At 36.5% G+C, this 23,442-nt stretch overlaps 1 protein-coding gene across 1 annotated transcript in view; it reads right to left on the bottom strand.

Annotated features, from left to right (window-relative positions):
• The window catches only part of EPG5 (ectopic P-granules autophagy protein 5 homolog), a 187,137-nt gene that overhangs the window by 105,351 nt on the left and 58,344 nt on the right, over window positions 1–23,442 (bottom strand). The window contains exons 15-23 of the mRNA XM_044681656.1: window positions 21,830–21,949; window positions 19,986–20,245; window positions 18,330–18,470; window positions 16,793–16,937; window positions 16,299–16,496; window positions 15,450–15,560; window positions 9,318–9,440; window positions 7,704–7,870; window positions 3,545–3,766 (exon numbers count right to left, since the gene is read on the bottom strand). Of these exons, the coding sequence (XP_044537591.1) occupies window positions 3,545–3,766; window positions 7,704–7,870; window positions 9,318–9,440; window positions 15,450–15,560; window positions 16,299–16,496; window positions 16,793–16,937; window positions 18,330–18,470; window positions 19,986–20,245; window positions 21,830–21,949 (1,487 nt within the window). The remainder of the gene's footprint in view (window positions 1–3,544; window positions 3,767–7,703; window positions 7,871–9,317; window positions 9,441–15,449; window positions 15,561–16,298; window positions 16,497–16,792; window positions 16,938–18,329; window positions 18,471–19,985; window positions 20,246–21,829; window positions 21,950–23,442) is intronic.

Here is a 23,442-nt window from a genome sequence, read left to right as displayed (position 1 = left end):
GGAAAAGACGCTACCTACATTCAGCGGAAGAACTACAGGAGTAGAAACACAGAAGAAAAACAACTACTTGAACACATGGGTTGATGCGGACATGATTGGGAATGTAGACACTAAACGACCATACCAAGGCAACTATCAATAATATGTAAATAAGTCTTGATTGATCACACATGTTAAAACCAGTGGAAATGTGCGTTGGATATGGGGGAGAGGGTAAAGGGTAAAGTAAAATCAAGAATCATGTAGCCATGGAAAATTTTTCTAAAAAAATAGAATATTAAAAAANAAAAAAAAAGAATTCCCCTTACATTCTATTGGGGAAAATTATACATACAGATATAAATATATATAAAATTAATACAAGGTGATTTTTTTTTTAAAGGAGAGCACCAATAGCTGAAAGAAACAGAAAAGGATTCATGTAGATAGTGATATTAGATCTTTAAAGGATGCTAGGGATGCTGAAAGGTATCAGTGTAGAAGAAATGTATTACAGACATGGTGAACAGTTAGCAAAAAAATTCAGAAATAGGAGATGGAATGTCACGTGTAAGGAACAAGAAGGCCAGTTTGGATGGATCTTAGAGTACATTAGAGAAGTAATGTATAAATAAACTGGGGCCAAGCTGTAAATGACATTAAACAGTACACAGAAGAGTTGATGTTGGATCTTGTTCATGTTTGGCAAATTCCTAATAATAAAAAGGAAAATTTAAAAAACAAGTGAGGGGGAAAAAAGCCATCAGAGTTCACAATTAAGAAACCATGGGAACTCTGGAAAAAACCAGTTTCAGCAGAATAACTAGGCAGAAAGTCATATTGTAAAGTTTGGAAATAGGAGAAGCAGAGATAGTCTTTCTTTTCCTTATTTTCTTATATACTACATGTAACTCACCAAGGATGAAAATACAGTACTTGCTACTCATGGCCTCTGCCACTACTGGCCTAGGAACTTAGGTTGGCTCCCATTAATGACCTAGGCCAGTCTTCCCTTTCTTGGGCAACCTGGTGGCTCCCCACTGATTCCTGATTTATGTGGACATCCACGTAGTCCACTGCAGCTCAAAGCTCTGCAGCATCAACCACCCAAGACTAGGGATCCCAGACTGCCCCCCAACACCTGCTAAACAGCTTGTTGCTAGAACTCCAACTGAGAAAGAAAAGAGACATAACATATGATAGCTTGAAAAGATGGGAGATCAAGTGAGGGTTTTTTAAGTTTGGGCAAAACCTGAGTGTGTCTGTAGACAGCAAGGAAGAACCCAGAAACAGCAAGAGATGTAAGATTAAAGGAAAGGAGGAATGACTAGGGACAATCAGTTAGAAAAGTCAGGGGGGGGGGGGGATCAAGGATATATGTGAAGAGGTTGGCCTTAGCAAGAAATGTGCCACCTCATCATCAGAATCTAATGTGAAGAAGGAAAGAATGAGGCATAATGTCAAAGGCTTAGGAGATATGAAGAAGCAGAGGGAGCTCATGGAAAAGATCTCTCTTTTCTCAACAAAAAATGAGGAGAGATCTTCATCTGAGAAGATGGGGAAAGGTTTGGTGTGGAATATTGTAGATAGAAGAAAAGGGGGGAAAGGACAACCATAAGGAACAGAATATACATTCTTTTTAAAAAATTAGAAATTTGAGAAGCACACTCTACAGGCTTCATTTTAATGAATTTGGGCATGCTTCAGCAAAAAGATTTCAAATGATGATCAGGTAAAAAGATGTCTATGGTTAGCTTAGGGTAAAGCTATAGCTGGCATAAAATCCCAGAGCTATGCACAAGTTTTGGGATAGGTTTGACATTAAGGTGAAATTTGGATTAATTGAGAACATGCTAATCAAATATATAATGCATAATAATCAAATATATAATGCATAAAAGACTGGGTAACCTTAAAAGTAACAAGTGTAGTCAATAAACTATCCAATAAAGTTGGGGTGCTCTCTTAATCCTTGCCAATAAGGAGGGGTAGAAGGTGAATGAGGTGATATGGAAGAGGAATGAAAGGGATGGCTGAGTTAAGGGAAGGAATGAATGAGGCGGTATATTGGATGGTAAGGGAATGGGTGGGGTATTCAGGAGAGGCAGCTTAAAACAGGCTAGACACTCAAGCTAGAGACAGAGGATACTGGGGGAATAGGCTGAACTCTTCCAGGCAGGAAAGGTATCTCTATAGACACAAGGAGTTGGGCCAGTCAGAAATGGTTTAAATCTGCCTTGAGGGCTTTGTCAGTTTCTGAAGTCCCTCAAAGGAGGAGTCAAAAGGCTCCTCCCTGTCAGTGAAACTGATGGGTTCAGGAGGAAGTCTTGGGCAACAACTTCCTCCCAAGATGGATGCCTCTAGTTCCCTCTGGAAATAAAAGAAATCAATTCCTTCCCTCCTCAACCCTTGACTATTCTTCAACACAATGATTCACCAGAGGGATTGATTAGGTAACAGGGATTTATTAATATTCAGGGTTAATCAGAAGGAGAGAAGGGTTTGGGGTTCTGACAGCCACTAGGGAGAAACTCAAGATGGGGGAAGGTCACAGGATTGGGTTGGACTGAAAGAGAGCCTGCTCTCCCAGCCAGGAAAGATTTGGCTGCTTTTAAAGTAGAGTGTATACTAAATCAATAAAATAAGAGATTCAAGGATATCCTACTTGCCTATAGGGAAACAAAACCCACAAAGTCTAATCACTAAGACCCAAAAGCCACCCTTCTTCCCAGAGCACACAGGAAAAACACAGGAAAGGTAACAGGGGTGTAATATGGAGGAGGTCAGGGAGAGGTCCAGAGAAATTAGCTAGGTTCGAATTGTCCAGAGACAAAGCATAGGCCAAGAGCAAAACCGAAACCCAAAGGCAGAGCTTCAGTTGGACCTTCCGCTCTCTTCAAGCCTCAGGTTCCAACTGAACTTCTGTCAGCATTCTAAGGCTTCTGCCAGAAGTTTTCAGTTAACTTTTGCAAGGGCAAAATCTTCTGGTGCATCTTTGCATTACACAAGGAAAAAAATAATGATTAGTGAGATAGATGGGATTTCTTCTCAAGTCTTGCTCTTTAATTGTTTAATGTTTAACTACTTTAATAATGAAGAATTTTATTATTAAAAAGGCCAAAGACCACGTTAATCTTTTAAATACACCTAAGTTTATACCATGGCTATAGCACATAACTGCCATCTGATGTCACTGTATTAAAGCTACAAGTTCAGTTCCTGAACTGTGAATAAATTTCTTTGGAAGCTAAAGTTATAAAACTAAAGTAATTAAGTGACAACGAATGTGGCAATCAGCCTAAGCTTTAAGGATAATCAGGTACTCATACACATTGGTCCAAATGGACTGACTTAAATCCGGCCCACATTGCCCCCCAGTAGATTATTAAACTGGGAAGTCTCTTCCCACCACTCAACAAATGCTTGATTTTTTTGACTGCTGTACTTTCCACATTCAACCTGTCAGGAATAAAACAGTAACACCCTACATTGCAATAGCCAAAAGATGCTATATCTAACCCCCTTAATGAAAGAAAACATGCTCTTATGGAGCCGACTGCTTTACCTCACAAGTTCTGTATGCAGCTCTGGGGAAGTCAGATAGCCAGCAGGGCAGGCATTGTTTTCACCTGGCCCTTCACTGCCATCTGCTGGAACTCGGAGGGCTTTACTGGCAGCATGATGGAAGTCGGCCACTTCAACCAGACGTTTCTTCATTTCTTTCAATAGATTAATGTGGGCTGGACTTTGAAAAAATCGTCTTCCAATACAACCATCTACAGGCAATCTTGAAAAAAAATGGAAAGAGGGTTCTCTAAGCTATTTAACAACTCATTCTACTTAAAATCAAATGGTGTGTGATCATTAGAGCTGCCCTAGAGAAAGGTACATGCAGCAAAACTGAAATGCCCTGCTGTGGTCTACAAATTAACAAGTATTTTAACAAACGTGGCTATACAAAAACCTGTCTATTTACCTTACTGAGTTATCATTAGGCACGAATAAGATGACAGACATTATTTTTCAAAAGTATAAATACTACAAAGTACTATCATCATCTTCATACCAAATCCTCCTGGGGTAGGGTCAGTGAAGCTTGGCCTCTGCCATTGTATATGCTATAATATCTGGCCTCTGGAGTTCTATACCCATATTCACAAAGTATACACAGTTAGGGGATATTTGATCCAATACCTACAGTGGAAGGCTGAAACTGTGACTATAAACAAACACCTGCTGTTTAACTTTGGGTAATCAAATCAGCAGAAACAGAGGCACAACTGCACTCTCAGCACCACTACTCATGCTTTGGCTCCATCATTACAGTGGTTAGGGGCTTTCTTCAACAAATGCACTGAGGAGAGTGAACACTAGAGGCAAACTGCTGGAGGAAAGTTTCACATGGAAGCATGGGTATAGGGTCAAAGGGAGATGATATATAGCAGGCTGGCAGATTGTTCACTATGCTACAGCTTGTACTTGCTTTGTGGGCAGTCTGAAACTCATGAACCATTTTTTTTTTAATTTTCTGGATGTTCTCATTTTCCTAATTTTTTTATTTTTCTCCCTGTGGCTAATGGGTAACTGAAGCAATGGATACTAAATTAGCAGATACAAGGCACAACTGTGTAAGGATTATAAAAATGAAAGGAATACTGACTATAATAATTAATTGGATTCGCTCAAGCCATCATTTTTTCCAAGGGTTTTTGATACACAACAACAATGTTTTGCAGACTGAAGCTAAGTTTGAGAACTCCACTAACTGAATCTTGACCAGACTGTCCCAACTGAACTTAGACTGGGAGCAAACTTAGGAACTTTCCAAAATAAAGCAATCATTACCTTGACCAGGAGAAACTTCAGAGATTTTCTAAGTAAAACAACTATTATCTGCCTGTTTCCAAGACCCCAACCCCATTCTAAGAATTTACTGTCACATCCTTCCCCCTGAGCTATAGTAGTTTTTGAAGCAATAAAAGTTAGCTCTGGTGGGCTCCTTTTCTTAGGAGAGTAGTTCTGCATGCTGAGAATATAAGAAATATTAATGCCTATGCCCCTTTCTCTGGTTCTTGTTGTCTCTTTTTCATTCAGTTCAACTCTGGTCCTTCGGGACAGACATCCAGAAGGTAGTGGATTGACAGGATATATATATTATTTTAGATCTTTAAAATTTTATAAATGCTATCCTATCCTAGTAGAGTAAGATGACATTTCTTATTCTAAACCAGTGGTTCCCAAACTTTCTTGGCCTACTGCCCCCTTTCCAGAAAAAATATTACTTAGCCCCCTGGAAATTAATTTTTTTTTATTTTAATAGCAATTAATAGGAAAGATAAATGAACCTGTGGCCATCACCATGCCCCTGGATCGCTGCAGCACCCACAAGGGGGCGGTAGCGCCCACTTTGGGAATCACTGTTCTAAACTGAAAATTTCTTATCAAAAAATAAAAATTGTATTAGAAACTTCCAAAAAACTAACTTGTTAAAGCACAGTCTCCATGGTCTCTAACAAAAAGAATATATCTCAAAGCCATTCCCCTTGGCAATGGTCAGACCAAAGACAAAAAACTCCTTAAGATACATGGACTGTTTGTTCTTACTAACTTACATAATTTATTGCAAATTCATATTTTGCCTTACTATTTTTCCCTAGACTACTGAAAATTGATCTCTTTATTTCCAAAATTATGATCATCTTCATTTTAGTCTAAGAAATTTTTTATAGACCAGTTCCAATAACTAACAGATTTCTGAATTTTAAACGAATAAGGATATGTCTTCACAGTCCATTTTCGCCATTCCATTCAGTCAATCACTCCCCTAAAATCCACAAGAACTAAAAAATTTTAATATCCTTCTAGAATCTATAGGAACTAAGTAATCTGAATATTCCTAACATATATTAGAGATGGGACTTGTTTTGTATAAAATGAAAAAGTCTGTGAGCTATCTGGAGTGAGACACGGAGGTGAAGCTGCTAACTCCATACCATCACTACCTTTCAATATATGTTAGTCATCAATGTTGCTAATATTTTAGGGATATGAAGAGAGTGTTATTCTAGAGTACTGGCACCACTTCTACTAAATCCACCACCTCCTAAACAAAAACATACACATATAAACTGACATAAGACTACCGACAGAAAGCCATCTCTGCTGCTACAATCTGCCAAAGAGCCACAGAAATAGTTAATCAATTTCCCTATTTATTATTTTCTTTGAAACTCAAGAGAAAATTTTACTCACATGAAAAAATTTAGTGAAATAATACACACATGCATATGTTTATATATAATGTGTAATTTAGAAATAAGTAAATATGCATACATGAGGGAGGGAAATCAGTATTCATTCTTTTTAAACTAAAGGGTACATGATTAATAAATAATAAACAAATAGAGCTTGAAAAGTTCTTAACAACTTTTGTATCATGGGTACCTTGGTTAAGCCAGTAAATCCTATGGACCCCATCTGAGAAAAATGTTTTAATATACATATAAGAAAGAATTACAAAGGAAATCAATTATATTGAAAGTTATTAAATATTTTATTAAAAAACAAAATTCACAGACTCCATGTTACTAATTTCAGATTCAGGAGACATCTGGATAACTAACTCAGTTTAAACTTTCTATCTTTAGCATTCAAAATTTATAAGGTTAATTGGTTGTTATCCTTCATACTCGAAGAGAACCAAAATGACAACACGATGTTGGGGTCAATGTATATAGTGTGTGTTATTATGGGGAAAACCAGGAGAGTTAAACTAAAATATTATTTGTGGGCTCAGTGGAGTGTGAGGAAGACAGGAATGACAGAAAGCTGAACCAAACAAGGTAGGAGATTGGGTTTAACTGCTAAGGAGATTATCTGTTAACAGAAGTGGCAGTTAGGCCCTGTCACCCTGCACCATCTAGAGGGGCCTATGAAAACTGGCAGGCAAATGGAAAGAGTTTATAACAATTTTAATTAAGGAAACTATGGTAAAGGATGGGAATAGGGGTTTCTACACTTTCAGACTAAGGGCAAACCACAGAGTCAGGGGAGAGACTTTTCTACACTCAACTAAGACTTAAGCCAGACAGGGCCCAGAGAATAGCAGGACTGAAGTGGGAATCCTCACAGCAGAGTCCAGACTCACTCCAGTGATGTATCAGCTCCTCCAGGACCACTAGCAGTGCTCTTTCAGGTGGGTAGATTCTGGGAGCTAACCCAGACCAAGTTAACCTGCAACTCAGGTTGGGATTAATAGTCTCTACCAAAATCTCCCACAAGTAGATGTCAGTCTTCCTAAAGGATCTCCGGAAATCTGAGGTCTCCTAGGGTCAGTTGCAACATGTCCCAACCACCCTGGAGTCTGTCTCAGAGAGAGAGCCAGCCATTTTCTGCTTCCCCATTCCATGTGGAATTCTCCAGCCCTTCCTGTTAGGTCTCCTAACTAATAACTAAATAATCCTCCTCACAACAGTGTCCAATATGAGCTCAGAAGGTACTGCCGTAGGTTAGGCACAAGGAACTCATGAGTTAGAATGATCCCATCAGCAATTGGTCAAAGAGGATCATAAATTGGAAAAAGAATACAGATAAGTAATATTTAACAGAGAAAAAAATATAATTAAGGTGAAAAGTAAAAATCAAATAATGGCTCTAATTCACATATAAGAACACAATGTGGGAGAGTATTCACAGAAATTTATTCTAGGTAGCAAGCATCTTACCCATACTGAGGTCCCGGTCGGTAAAGATAAAGGAGAAAGAATTTCTGCCAAATAAGTGGCAAAAGAGGATGATCAGAAGGTGTAACCAAAGCCTGATGAGCCCAACGATAAATCAGTAGTCTCTGAAGTGAAGGTACAATAGGCAGCTTCAACTGTGCTTGGGCTTTCTAAGAACAGCAAAAAGTTTATTTTCAACAACTTATAGATTCGATTTGGTCAGTCGACAAACACTACATTAGGACACAATGCTAAATTCCTACAAAATATGCAAATAGAATGGTTGAGCATCTTATTTTCAACTGAGTTTGACAAACAACAAAATATTTTTATATTAAAATAAATTTACATACTATACAAACACATAAACTATGCGCACACATAAACCTCCACTTTATGTCTTCTCCAGATCTAGGGATTTCAAAGTATTTTTTAAAATCTAACAATTACGGACTTTTCTACTAAAGAGGAGTAGATGACATAGTAAGTTTCACTGTCAAATCATGACCAATCTTTAGAATATAGAAGTTATGAAGATATTTTCAAAAATTAGAAGCACCTCAAAAGGGGTAGCTGAGTGGCTTAGTGGATTGAGAGCCAGGCCTAGAGACGGGAGGTCCTACATTCAAATCTGGCCTCAGACACTTCCCAGCTATGTGACCCTGGGCAAGTCGCTTAAACCCCATTGCCTAGCCCTTACCACTCTTTTGCCTTAGAACCAATACACATTATTTATTCTAAGACAGAGGGTAAAGTTTAAAAAAAAAAAGTACATCAAAAGACTGGGTACACTACATAAAAAAAGTAAAACCTACTTGCCAAAAATCTTTAATATTCAAGAAATTGGCTAGTTCTTGAATCTGGCCCGCTACTCTTTTTTGTAAAATAGACTATTTTTGTATAGCCCACAAGCTAAGAATGGTTTTAACAATTTCAAATGCAATAAAAATTTATTTAAGAAAGCAAAAACCATTCTTAGGTCACAGGTACTATGGGTCATAGCTTATTGACCCATCTAAATCATGAAACCGGAAAAGAACGCTACCCACATTCAGAGGAAGGACTGCAGGAGTAGAAACATAGAAGAAAAGCAACTGCTTCAACGCATGGGTTGAGATGGACATGATTGAGGATGTAGACTCGAAACGACCACACCAAGGCAACTATCATAATATGTAAATAAGTCTTGATTGATCACATGTGTTAAAACCAGTGGAGATGCACATTGGATATGGGGGGAGGTGAAGAGGTGGTGAAGGGGAAAGTAAAACCATGAATCATGTAACTATGGAAAATTTTTCTAAAAAAACAAAATATTTAAATAAAATAAATAAAAAATTAAAAAATTAAAAAATAAGTCATGAAACCAGTGGTACCCATTTCAAGCATGTAACCAAAACACTGTCCCAAAACAATTACATTATGGCTTCCACTTTTAAATAAACCTTGAAAAGGAACAGCATAAGTGACACCTAAAAGCTTTTTAGTAATCCATGCTATTGTTTTGTTTTCCAAACATTTATTCCTTTTAAGTTACAAAAACTAAAGAATCATCCATCCCCATCAAGAGCTCAATCAACCTCCATTTCAAACACCTGAAATGATTGCTTTCTGCACCTTAAGAGCTTGCTCAGGAGTAAAAGTAGAATTAATAACCAGCTCCCCTTCAACAACTCTACGAAGTTGAGAATCTTCTTCAAAGATAGACTCCATGTTCAGGACAATCCAAGCAAACCAAACCTGCAATCACAGTAAATAAGAAGCAATGAAAATGATCACTTTTTTTCTGAATAAGTGACTATGTTGTAAATATGTAACCCAAGAGCATTCTATTAATTTATGCTAATCATGCAGCACAGTTTCTTTATTCTTTTCTACTCAAATCAAAAAATATTTATTCAAGGTGAATGGTGTAAACAGTTAACACTTTTTGAATCTCCAAATTCAATGAGCTTGCGTTAGAAAAAGAAGACATAAATAAAAAGTGAAGAATTAAATTAAAATATGAGACATGATTTCTGGTCATGTGAATAACAAGATGGCAGATTAGAAAGTTTTTCTGAACCCCATGACCTCTCAAACCTTTCCAAAACAAAAATTATATGCCAAAGACAAAGCAACTTCAGCTATCTCCATGGTCTAGAAGAGCTAAAATCCAAAAGGTTAAAAAAAAAAAAACCCTTATGCTCACTAACCCTGGCCTCATTGAGGACCCCTCTCCCACCTCCCATGTTATGAGTAACAAAGTTGCACTAGCAGATCCAAGGACACAATAGAGGCTTACAACAAAACTCACTTACATCCCTGTTCCCCAATCTGCCCTCTTTCCAATGCCACTGAGACCCCAGCTTTAAGCTGCGGAAATTTTTTCAGGCATCAACAGCCAATTTGACTAGAGTCTTGCAGAAGCAAATACCTTCAACCCAAAAGCACCAAAAATCACAAAGGGCTGAAATACTAGTACCAATGAAAACAAATTGGTTTGTGATGCCAGGCCAAAGAATTGAGTAACAGAATGGGGCAGGTTACTAAGACTGGACAACATGCTAGGGGGAAGGGAGATGATACAACACTTCACCAAGCAGAAGTGAAAGAAAACAATATTAAACTGGTGCTGTTTCTGACCACCAAAAAGTCAGTAGGGGCAACAACTTTAGCAGGTGAAATGTGAATTACATAGTGTGAGAAGAAGCTGAGATGCTTTGAAATTCAGCTACCAAGGAAACCACAACCAAAAGGGGAAGGAGTCAGGAAATGAGTGATAAGAAAAATATTGGGGGGAAAAAGACTGAAGTATAAAAGATTTCAGGAAGAAAACTCAAAGACTTTGCATATAAAAAGATAAATTGATAGTAACAACCTAAAGAAATATGCCCTCCAGTCCTAATAAAGGAGGAGTTCTGGTATCTATGAATAAATATTGCAAAACAAAGGAAAAGGATCCAACTTTTAATGACACAAAGGGCCCAATGGAATTTGAGAACAAAGAACCTTAATATACTACTCCTGTGTGGTTTAAAAGAGAATTGGGAATTACGAAAGTAGAATTTATGTCCTATAAAGTAAAAATAAGTAATATGATAGAAAAACATGGCATCTGCAATGACCAGCCTCCTCAAAGAAACAAAAGAAAGAATGGATTGGGAATGTAAACACATAGGGATGAAGGATAATTTAGAATAGAAGCCAATTTAGAAATTAGAAGAGAACCTAAGGATCAAAAGTCTCCCAGAAAAGCACAACAGGACAAAAAATATTAATACCAAAATAAAAGAAATAAAAGGAGATAGCAATTCAGAAGTTCTAAAATATAAAATAAAATTCTAATTGAAAGAATTTACAGATGGCCTCCAGAAAAAGAAAAAAAAAGGCTGCAAACTTCAAGACATATAATGGTTAAATTTAACAATTCAATTGAGAAAAAAAAATTTGTTCAAACTATCAGGAAAAATCTCTTTAAAAAAAGACATTTTAATAATACTATTTCACACCCACTAGAAAAAGGAAGAGGGAATAGAGCAACCAAAAACCAATGGAAATGAGTGCAATACAAAAGGCAGACATTCAATAATAAAGAAGAATTTGAAACATTTTCAGAAAGAAAACCAAAATTGAAGAGATTATTTTTCTCCCCAAACAACAGAAATGAAAAGGAAGTTAATAAATTCAAAGGGCAAGAACAGTAACAGAAACAAAGTGACAATAGAAAGATCAGCAAAAGATTTCTTTCTAAATGTACTAAGGAGATGGGGTAGAAGACAGAAATCTAGAAAGAGGGGTCAGGAGCTTTATGGATGGAATTTGGTGGCCCCCTGCTTAAAGGCTAGTATAACAATATGTAGAGGGGATGGAGAGGGCATTCCAGGTAAGGAAAAATACAAAACATAATCAAGGAGATTTAATTATTATCATAACAACAGAAACACACACATACAGTATGATATGAATAATAAAAGTCCTTGTTTCACAAAAACTCTGTAATGGTAGACACATTACAAATATTATCATCCATATTTTACACAAACATAATGGAACTTGGAGAAGCTCAGTGACTCAAAATAAGTAGCAGCATCAGGACTTGAAACACAGTCATCATCATCTTTACTATTATTATTGTTGTTGTTGTTGTTACAAACCCAGGCCAATTTCCAATATGCCATGCTGCCCCTCAGTAAAACAAACCAGAGTGACCAGAGGGTTTTTTCACATAGAAAAAGAGTGGAATCTTGTGCTAAAACTAAAAGACCTTGAGAATTTATTTTCCTCCTAATTGAAAATACCACTGCTTTACAACCTACTTGCTCTAAACAAGAACAAATGTCATCTTGCGTAGACAAATCTCTAAATATACATATAGTTTATTTTTTTTAAAGCCTGAACATTTTAAATAACCAGTACTTCTGAGTATTACAGTCTTCACCATTGGCCTCAACTTCCTTTCTGGCCTTTTTATGACATACTTCCCCTTCTTTTACCTCTAAACAAAGCTAAATTAGTCTTTTTTTACCCTTACTCACACATTAACAGAGCATCTCCCATCTAAGTGCCTTAGCCCCATTCACCTTTGCCACTTAAATCTCTAATTTTTTTCATAGCTCACCTCAAATGCCATTTCTCACAAAAGGCTTTTCCTATTATTCCTAATGCTAGTACCTCTAACCTGGAAATTACTTTGGGTTTATTACATATACTATGATTACCTATATATGTGATGTGTAAAATTGTAGGATATAAGCCCTGCAAAGTCAGAGATTTTCATTTATGTCTTTGTAATCCCTCTACCTGATTTTTGGCCCATAATAGGTGCTTAACAAAAACTTGTTATTTTATTCTGTATTTAACAGAATAATGAAATAAAAAAATAAATGAAAAAATGTTAAAAAAAAAAAAAGATTTGGGGAGTTTTCCAAACAACCTTTAAAATCACTAGAATCAGGTAACTTTCAAGCAATTTTATTTTTTGCCTAGCCTTTCATTCACCATCAGAGAAAGTATTTTTATAAACTATTTTTATTTATTTATTTTGGTAAAGACTTAAGATTTCATTTGTGTATGAAATTATCTCCATCAATATGGACAAAGCTTTCATCAGCAAATCCTGGAGTACATGTATTGCATTTAATAAAAGATTGTTAATTGGGACAGGTAGGTAGCAGAATGGGTAGAGCACCAGGCTTGGAGTTGGGAGGATCTAGGTTCAAATCTAGCCTCAGATACTTCATAGATATGTGGCCTTGGGTAAGTCACTTAGCTTCAATTGCCTAGCCCTTAATCACTCTTCTGCCTTAGAATCAATACTTAGTATCATTGCTAAGACAGATAGTAAGTACAAGAAAAGAAAAAAGAAAAGTTTGTTAATTGAGTAGAAGAATGATAGAGGAAGCTATAAATATTCTTAATTTTGTTCATTTCTCATTTCAGTGAGCTGATTTTCCTCTCTCTTCATTTTGATCAACTTGGCTAAAATTTTATCAATTTTGGTTGTCTTTTCAAAAAACTTGGTTTTAATTTTGCTTACCTTTCTATCGTCTTTTCTTTTCCCATTTAATCCATTTCTGCTAATTTCTGAAAGTTTCTTTTATGCTAATTTTGAGTTTATTTGATGATAATCTAGATTTTTTATTGTATACCCCAAGTCCTCTCTTTTTCCATTTTATTAATATTTCATTTTCAAGATACAATTTTTCCTCTGCAGATGACTTTAGTTGCATCACAAAAACTCTAGAATCATTCTCTTTTGCAAAGCTATTATTTTCATTATTTTTTCTTTGATCTATTCATGATTAGGAAGTCATTAATAAAGTCTCAATTTAGGTCTATATCTTCTGCTTGTGTTGTCTACATCAGTTCCTATTTTTAGTGCATTATGGTATATAAGGGATGGTTGAGTATTTTTGCTTTCATTTATTCATACTTTTCTGGACCACAAATATTCCCATAAGGCACACTAACTGCCCTATATGGAAAAAAAATTAGGTCTCACTAAACACTGTTAGACTTTCAACTAAGTATTATCATGTGATAGAAAAAAATTGAATACGTAATGAAGTTATTGATTCAATCACACCACAAATTAATAAAATGTAAATCATTAAAATTATAGATTTAGAGATTAAAAACCATGTGGATGGCATAATGCTAAGAACTAGTCACTGCAATGTATTACTCTAATCTCCCTAAAGATTCACATAAGATTTCTTTGCAAATGCAATAATCCTATATCAATAATCCTTTAGAAATCCTAACAATAGTGACATTATAGATTGTTTTTGAGTTTAAAAAGAGCTTCATATACCTTACAACACTGAAGCCCTGAAATAATCCTATGTTACAGTAGCTATTACATACAGGAAGTATGTTATCCTTTTCTTACATAGGAGAAAACAGATGCTATAAGAAATTCAATGACTTATCCAGGATCACAGAGCTATTAAGTGTAATGGGAAGGATTTAAATCTAATCATTCTAACCCCAAAACTAGCATTCTTCCCCTTCAACCACTCTGCCATGTGACAATTTTTTGGCTTATGGGCAGAATTCCAAAAGCAGAAGCAAACATCTTACAAAAAAACAGCAGGAACATATTCAAAGGAAAGAGACTGGGTGAGGAGAAGATCAAAATGAAATACAAATATGTTACAGAAATAAATCTGTTATCCTTAAGGACTCTATATTACCCTGACATGACTTTCCATAAAGAATGAGAAATAGAGACAACATGGCATACTGACTAAAGATCTGTGCTTGAAGCCAGAAACGCCTAGGTTCAAGACCCCTTCCTGATACATACAGCTGCATGACCATGGCCAGATATCTTTATTTCCTAATGTTCTAGGCAACTCTGTAAGACATGAAGCTACAAAGGAAGAGCTGACTTGCTGTGGTAGGAGTTTCTTCATATAGTTGCCTATTTTGTAAAGAGGAATAGTGAAAATTAAAACCTCATCCTTCTTGAGGACTTAAAATCAGTTTGTGAAGAACTGAATTCACTTAAATTACTTTAGACTTCCATGAAAATCCTTTCTGTATTAAGAAGGAATTAAAAACTGACTATAAAGACTTTTCTTTAATCTTACTTTCTGTCTAAATATCAATTCTAAGACAAAGGCAAGGGCTAGGCAATTGAGATTAGGTGACTTGCCCAGGGTCACACAGTCAGGAAGTGTCTTGAGATCAGATTTGAACCCAGATCCTCCTGATTCCAGGCCTGGCACTCTATCCACTATGTCACCTAGCAGCCCCTACGAGGTCTATTAAGTAAACAGAGTTAGATTAATAAATTCTAGGTATCATTTCTGACCAAGACTTCCTCAGGTTGTAAAAGATGAATTTAGCTGGCTTTAATCTGCTACTTAATACATTATGAAATACTCTACAAGCCACTATAGCTTTTCATAATTATCCCATTAACTGAAATGGTACCGGAGTATGTGATAAAGTAAAAGGCCAAGCTCTTTTTTCTAGGGATATTTAATTTTTTTTAAACCCTTACCTTCTGCCTTGGAACCAATATTATGTATTGGTTCCAAGGCAGAAGAACGATAAAGGGTAAGCAACGGGGTTAAGTGACTTGCCCAGGGTCACACAGCTAGGAAGTGGCTGAGGCCAGATTTGAACCCAGGATCTCCTGTCTCTAGGCCTGGCTCTCCACTGAAACACCCAGCTGCTCCCAGATGTTTAATTTTTAAAAGAGGTATTGACTATTTTGTGTAGGTCAGTCTAGGAGCTCCTATTAGACAGATTTCCTACCTGAGTGGGAGCAGCGGCTCCCTCAATAAAAGATGGAGTCACATTGCCAGCCACAATCCAGCTCATCAAGGAAGAGAGCAAGCTCCGGTCACAGTGATAACCTAAAGCATTCTGCCCCAACAGAATAAAAAAATTAAAAAGTTGAGAAAACAAAAGTAAAGACTTTTAAGAACTTCAACTACAACCTCTCCTTAACATGATAATTAAGCTCTAAAGCGACTATGAAAAAGTACTTGTCCTGGCTATTCTGAGGGATTTATGGTAAAGATGCTACCCACATTCAGAGGAAGGACTGCAGGAGAGGAAACATATAAGAAAAAGAAATGCTTGAACGCATGGGTTGGGGTGGACATGATTGAGGATGTGGACTCAAAACAACCACACCAATGCAACTATCAATAATATGTAAATAAGTCTTGATTGATGACACATGTTAAAACCAGGGGAAATGTCATTGGCTGGGGGAGGGGGGGATGTAAAGGGGGGGAAAGGGGAAAGTAAAAACATGAATCATGTAACTATGGAAATTTTTTCTAAAAAATAAAAATTTAAAAATTTAAAATTAAAAAAATTTTTTAAAAGTACATGTCCTGGGACTTGAAGGTATCAAGGACTTGTCCCTGAGAGAAATTTAATGAGTTCTACTTTTCCTATATAAAGTTTTTTGGCTGTAGATACTAAATCTGTGTTTTTTCAATCTAATGGATGCATTAGAGCAATTAGTAGAAGATGAACACGAAGGAGAGCTGGGGATGGTAGAAACATTTATAGGACAAGGGACTTAACTTATGTACAAGCCTGAAATGTACCCAACAATCATAGAAAACAAATATTATAACTGTTTTTTACCTTGTGCTGTTGGTAAAGTAGTTTCTGTACACAATCCTCTTGTACATACTGAAAAGCTGCTTTGCATAAGTGGTCCATCAAGAAAAGAATGGGCTGTTCCCGGTACCAAAGTTGCTGGCTTATGAGGGCCTGGACCCAGAATTCTAAAACAGCAACAGGCCCTACTTCATTGGGTTTAGTGCTTACAGAAATGTGGGCCTGTAGGGAAAAGGTTCTAATCAATCTGAACATAAATAACTATCATCCCACCTCCCCCCTTTCTTAGCATTCCTAAAAGCACCAATAAAAACATCCCCTACCTCCACTACTGAGCCTGAAATGGTTGGTATACTACTGAGGTATACCAATATCCACAGTATCAATCATCTAAGCTACAATAGTGCTTAACTATATATTAAATGTAGTTAAAGTAGAGCTTCTAGGATTGGATCAAAGGACAAACATATGTCTGAAGACAATGATGCCCAATGGCAAGACTAGATCCATTTCCTAACCTGTATCATGCTGCTGAGAAGCTTCACATTTTCTCCATAATTGGTTCCTGTCAAGTGCTGGGCCACTTTGTGGGTGACTTGTTGGGTCATTCCTTGAGGAATACCACTATCCAAGTGCAAAAATAGATGGAGGTATGATAAAAACCTACATATTAAATGGAAAAATACAACAGACATTCAAAGAAGTTTTAATAATTAACAGCTGGAAAATCAGAAGGAAGTGGAAGAGAATTGAACTAATTCTTGTTCTTAAGAGTCTAATCAGAATAAAACCACATGGAGAAGAAAAGGATAAGAAGGAAGGCAAAATTAAGAACTGTAAACAAAATTCCTTTGGATTGGCTTGCACAAATAAGAATACCATGAGGTTATTCACAAATTTAGGTTTTTCAAGTAAACTTGATAGTAAGGACTTAAGTCAATTTCTTTTTAAGAAAGCTTTCAAACAAAAAGCAAAAGGAGCTAACAATGAACATTTTCAATAGCCCCCTCCTAAATGTAAACATACACAAGCTAATGCAAAAGAAAGCATACAGTTTGCTGAGTATGAGCGGAAATAGTTTGCTTGAAAATTAGCTAATCCCCACCCCCAAAGTGGAAATCCTATTCCCTAACAAATTTCTGATCCAAATGGACAAAATGTAATTTTATTGGGGGGGGGGGGGTCCAAGATTTTACAAGAAGAAACATTTTTGGCAAAACCTCACAAAAATATCTAAAGAAAATGCCTATTTTTACATCCACAGTTATGTTGTACTGCCTAATCTCTATAATTTCCAATTAAGACCCTCCCTCAACTGTCCCTAATCCATTACCCAAACTTATCTTTAACTGATTTTTACCCAGCCCTTGCTCTAGCTAAACTGCTGGATTCTTTAGTATCCCTTAAACATATCTTATTCCTTTCTACCTCTGCCTCCATTTTCACCACCAATACAGACCCCCATGTATTTTCCATTAACAGTACAAGCCCCACTTCTTCCATGATGCTGCCTTACTCCCATTCTCAGGCCCACCCTAACTTGTTCTCCCTGCTTTGCATTTCCTCTATACTAAGGAATCGCACATTAGTATTATTTTGCAATTATGTTGTTCTATCATTACGTTGTAGATTTTTCACATATTCCCTGCATCAACAGGCAAGAGTCACACTAATCTGCTTCCCTCATATGTTCCTCAATGAATTGAAGATATTTAAGATAAATGTAAACAAGTTCCTTGTTGCTATTCTCACAACTCCTTTGCTAACTGCTATCAGCAGCTCTTCTCTCTAAATATAAAGTTGTTCTTCCTAATGCCAAGCTTTGGGCAATCAGGAGTTATTTTTTGAACCTATTACAAAAAAATTAAACAAAAGCCCTTAGCAAATAAACTGCTTATAAACCTAAATACAAAACAAAAAAAAAAAAGCAGTATGTTTTGCTCCACACAGGAAAAATAATTGCTAAAACATTATACCCTACAGTTTCCTGGAAAAAAATAAAATATAATACCCATATTACAAATGAATAATCCCCCCAGCACAGGCTATACTTACAGTTCATTCTTCAAAAGGTAATATTGGCAAGGGTAAAACATGGGCAAAATCTTATCCAGAACATGAACTACTGTTCGCAGATGCCTAGACTGGACCAGAATTCCCAACAATGGAATACCTTCTGCACAAAATTTTTCAATGCTGACGAGGGAAAAAAAAAAAGGCAATATGGTTCAAAGTATAAAATGTTGAGACTCTGATAAGCTACTGTACTAAAAACATTTCAGCTCTTCAACATTGTTCTTTGTTGCTACTGAGAATTTTCAGTCAGTAAATAGTAAGGTGGATAAGATTCAAAAGAATAATTATCTCCTGCAAGAGACAGAGGCCATTATGAGAGGTCTCTATCTCCAGATAGCCACTCTATTTAAAAGACATTACAAAAATAAGTATGTGTCAGGTTCATATCAGCCATATCATCAGTGATCTAGAAATCCCACATTTGAGTTCATCCAAAGCAGAAGTTCTTATTTATTATTGGTTTTATCTATATTTTATCTATTTTATCAATAAATCTGTAATTCAGATGAATTACTATGTGTAGCTAAAAGTACATCTGTATTTGGGATAACCAGGGCAAAAAAGATAAAACGGCCACCTTTAAATGAGATAATGGAGGAAATTTTTTTTTCAGAAAAAGGGCAAATCTTAAAGTCAAGAGAACTAGATAAGATTCCTGCATATTGGAAGTCTTCCAAGAGGCAGCTAAGTGGCAAAGTAGATAGACAGACTCCAGGCCTAGAGTCAGAAGAACCTGAGTTCAAATCTGGGCTCATATGCTTCCTAGCTGTGCGACTCTGGACAAATCACTTAACCTCATTTGCCCAGCCTTTGCTATACTAAGACAAAAAAGTATGAGTTAAAAAAAAAAAAAAAGAAAAAGAAGAACCCTTCCTAGGATGCCTCAATATAGACTATTCTCATCCTATCACTCTCTTTTCCCATTAAAATCCATAATGACTCCTTACTATCTATCACAATAAGACACAATATAATAAGATCATACATTTTAGAGTTGAAAAAAGTCTTAAGTCAGTTCAATCCCCTCATCTTATTAGAGATTTGGGCCCATAAAGGCAGAATAAATTATCTAATGACACACAAGGAGTAAATAGCAAACCCATAATTCAAACACAGATCCTCTGACTCCAGATTCAGGGCTCTTTCCATTACATAAAAATCAGAAGTAAGAAATATGGGCAAATATGGGGATTTTGAAAATCCACTGAGAGACTACTATCGCTTAAAGAAAATAAAAAGCATGTACTTCATTATGATTTTATATTTTAAAAACTTTGTTATTTTATACTGGCTTCCCAACAGAATCATCTTCTGAACAGTGGACATGAGTATTCCAGTCTGCTTGACAATCATACGTATTGTAATTAGCTTTCTGGATGTACTGAATGTACAATGTACAAGGTCCTCTACAAATATAAGGATGAGAAAGGTAGTATTTATCCTCAAAGATCATGAGTTTGGATAGCCCAAGTCACTTTGCTTGGGCCTGATCACCCCAGATAAGGTGTTTAGTAACATTTTAAACCTGTAAGACTTTAGGAACCTACACTGACTCCATCAAGGTACCACAATTTTTTTTAGGGTACTTCATCTTGGAAAAACATATATTATTAAGACAAAAGTATTATGCTGTACCTATGGCCCACAGTTGTCATGGATAAGGCTAGATAACAGCCAATGGGCATGCCTGCTTTCACAGCCTTCAGTAGGGGATGAAATGTGGGTGATTCATTCATATCTGGTACGGTGCTCGAGAAAGGAACCGTTGGACAATTCTGTTGCATTCCATAATCATTTTTGTGAAGTTTTAACCTCAGAATCAAGTTCCAAGCCCATTGGTTAAATGAGGTCTCAGGTGTCTCTCCATAACGTACAATACTGGCCAAATATGAAACCTAAAACAATTTTTAAAAGATATCATCACAACAAATTTAGTTAACCCCCTAAATCTCTTTCATATTCCACTAGACACAAATTATATCCATCTGCTAGAAAGGGAATGTTCTCCTGGTACTCAGTCTTTGCTTTACATATGCAAAAGAAAAAATAATGCTTAACCAAACCACCACTTCTGGTCACCTGCCTAATCCCTTCCATATCATAACATTCCCCCTCACCGTTCCAATATATCAGGAGTCAGCATAAGAAATCAAATAGGAATTTTAGGGGAAGTTTTGCAGAAGCCACAGATAACACATGCGAAGGCCAGTAGACAACATGGAAAAAGTTTGGAGACTATAGAGGCTATGACCAAATAAATACTTGACCCAAATTTTACAATAAGGTGCTATAAATACCCCATAAAAAGAAAAGAAAAAATTCATAATGCTTCTCTGGTATTTAAGATGGAGCAGGAAATTTTATGTGGATTTTCCAGGTAATGGGGGCACTATATGCCGCTAAATCCTGTGATAAAGAAGGGATACTTGTACTTCATAATCCAAACTGAGTAAGAGACCATAATGGGCATGTGAGGAGTAGGAGGTGCCATGTTCAGGCACAATTCTCCAAGGGTGAAATGCTTGTATAAAGGCTTTTACTTGAAAGTCCCCAGTTCAGTTCCCAAGTCCTATATGAATTGTCTGAAACTTGATGATGCCATGATATAACTTAATTTTTCCAATACCCTTGTAAGAGGGAGATTTTAGGTATTTTATATATATATATATATACATATATATATATATATATATTTAAATCATGGCCGCCAGGAATGAACAATTCAGATTGATTCCATAATTAAATTAGACCCAAGTCAGGATAGGNTATATATATATATATATATTTAAATCGTGGCCGCCAGGAATGAACAATTCAGATTGATTCCATAATTAAATTAGACCCAAGTCAGGATAGGGTTAAAGTAGTTTATTTACAATTAAGAAGGTAAAAGATAGGGAAATAGAGAGGGAGAGGCTAGTCTAGGCCTGCAGAGGCCTAGACCGAGAAAGAAGGCTAAAAGGCTAAATAAATGAGGCTACAAGCCACAAGGCCTAGCAATCAGATAGGCCAGAGCCTACTTAAGGCAGTTTGGAAACGCCAAGGTAGGCCTAGGAAGTCAGCCTAACTTACCCACGTGACCATTCAGAGTAGAAGCTGCCTGAGGTCTCCTCAGAGATCCTTCAGCACCAAGTTCAAAGCGGGAACTCCCCTTACAGGAAGTAACCAACATACTTGAAGAGAAAGTGTCTTTCATCACTTCCTGTGGGTCCACCTCTAATTCAAGTGGACAAATGGCAGCTTCTACACTGATTTGGACTGCCCAAAGGGCAGTCCTTTGTTCTTGATTTGTTACTTGTTGTCACGTGTGGGTAACTCATCTCCCCTCTCCACTATGGGAGGTGGGGATGATATCATCTTTATGCCTAGGGTAAGTAGAGTTTGACTATGAATGGGCTAGAGTTAATTCTATTTACACACCCTCAAAAGGCAAAGTTTTATATAATCAATATTTAAGTTGTTAAAGGCAAAATAAATACCTGTTTTATACTTTCAGAAAGTAATCCAGCATATGGTTTCTGAGCAAGGTACTTCTGGTAAGCTTCAAGAATCATTAAAGCCACTTCAGCATGAACAGTCTGATCCAGATGAAGTGTATCCTTTTAAAGAAGAAAACAATTATAATATGCTGGAGATCTTCCTCTAATTTTTTTTTAATATTTTGTGAAGACTAGGACAGCTCTCAAACTATCTGTTATCCTTTGGTCTATTTACTACAACAATCTTTTGCCTTGTCTCCAATCATTCCAAAAAGCATTTACTGAGTGCCTATTCTACACAAGATTCTATATTAGGTGCTATAGGAGGCACAAAGAATAAATCACAGAATTTCTGTCCTATGTAGTTTTGTAAGATTTAAATTGGGAATTTTGACAAAATAAGAACAACTTTTAATAACTTAAGTTTTAATGAGAATATAGTAGAGTTGTAAATTAATATTATACCTTTAAGCAGGAGAAAAGAAAATTTCTAGCAGCTTTTAACAATTAACAATTTAGTTTCATTAAAATAGAGATAGTAAAAGAATATAGTAAAATGGATATAGTAAAGGAAAAAAATATAGGAAAGAAAAAATATAAAGAAATTGTCTAATACCTAACTAGCTACTCTATAACTATCTATAACTGCCCTTAGAGAAAGTCCAGGTGATCACCTTTCAGCTCAGCTCACCAGGCAGGATCAATATATTTATATTATATTGTATTTATTATGTTATGTTATGTTATATTATATGATATATATCTCCCAACAAATAACTAATCACCAACCCACACTAACACCCAATCACCAACCCACAACAATCAACTACCAATGACCAACCACCTCCCAATCCAAAAAAAGGTCCAAAAGCCCCTCTGAGTCCTCATCCTGGCCTTTTATAACCCCTTCTTACCTCACTTCCTGTCCCTCTGGTTTCTACTTCCTTTCACTGTGGGCTGGTATATCTTTACACAACTCTATGGGAAAAGGACCTCCGGGTCCCCAGTTAAATTAGAGAAAGGGATAAAGAATTCCCTTTTAGGGGGCAGCTGGGTAGCTCAGTGGGTTGAGAACCAGGCCTAGAGACGGGAGGTCCTAGGTTCAAATCTGACCTCAGACACTTCCCAGCTGTGTGACCCTGGGCAAGTCACTTGACCCCCATTGCCTGGCCTTTACCACTCTTCTGTCTTGGAGCCAATACACAGTATTGACTCTTAAGACGGAAGGTAAGGGCTTAAAAATGAATAAATAAATAAATAAACAAACAAACGAATGAATGAATGAATAAATTAATAAATAAAAAGAATTCTCTTTTACAACTTATTGCCTAGTCAGAAAAGTAAAACTAGCACAAATAACTATGAATAAAACTGGGAACACGAATTGACATTACATATATCTCATCTGATCTTCACAACTCTGTGAATTACCATCCTTATTCTTAAAAATGAAGAAATGAGGGTTCCGGGTTAAGATGGCGGCAGAGTAAGAAGCAGCTCTTAACCTCTCCTGACTGAAACACACAAAACTCCTCAAGGGGACATAAAAACAAGTCCAGACGAACGGAGGAACCCCACAACAGGGCACAGCGTGGAAGGTACGTGGAATCGAG

Source organism: Gracilinanus agilis, chromosome 1 (genome assembly GCF_016433145.1).
Source record: "Gracilinanus agilis isolate LMUSP501 chromosome 1, AgileGrace, whole genome shotgun sequence".
Taxonomy (NCBI): domain Eukaryota; kingdom Metazoa; phylum Chordata; class Mammalia; order Didelphimorphia; family Didelphidae; genus Gracilinanus; species Gracilinanus agilis.
The sequence above is the reverse complement of the archived record's forward strand: the minus strand, read 5'-3'. Positions and strand labels throughout refer to the sequence as shown.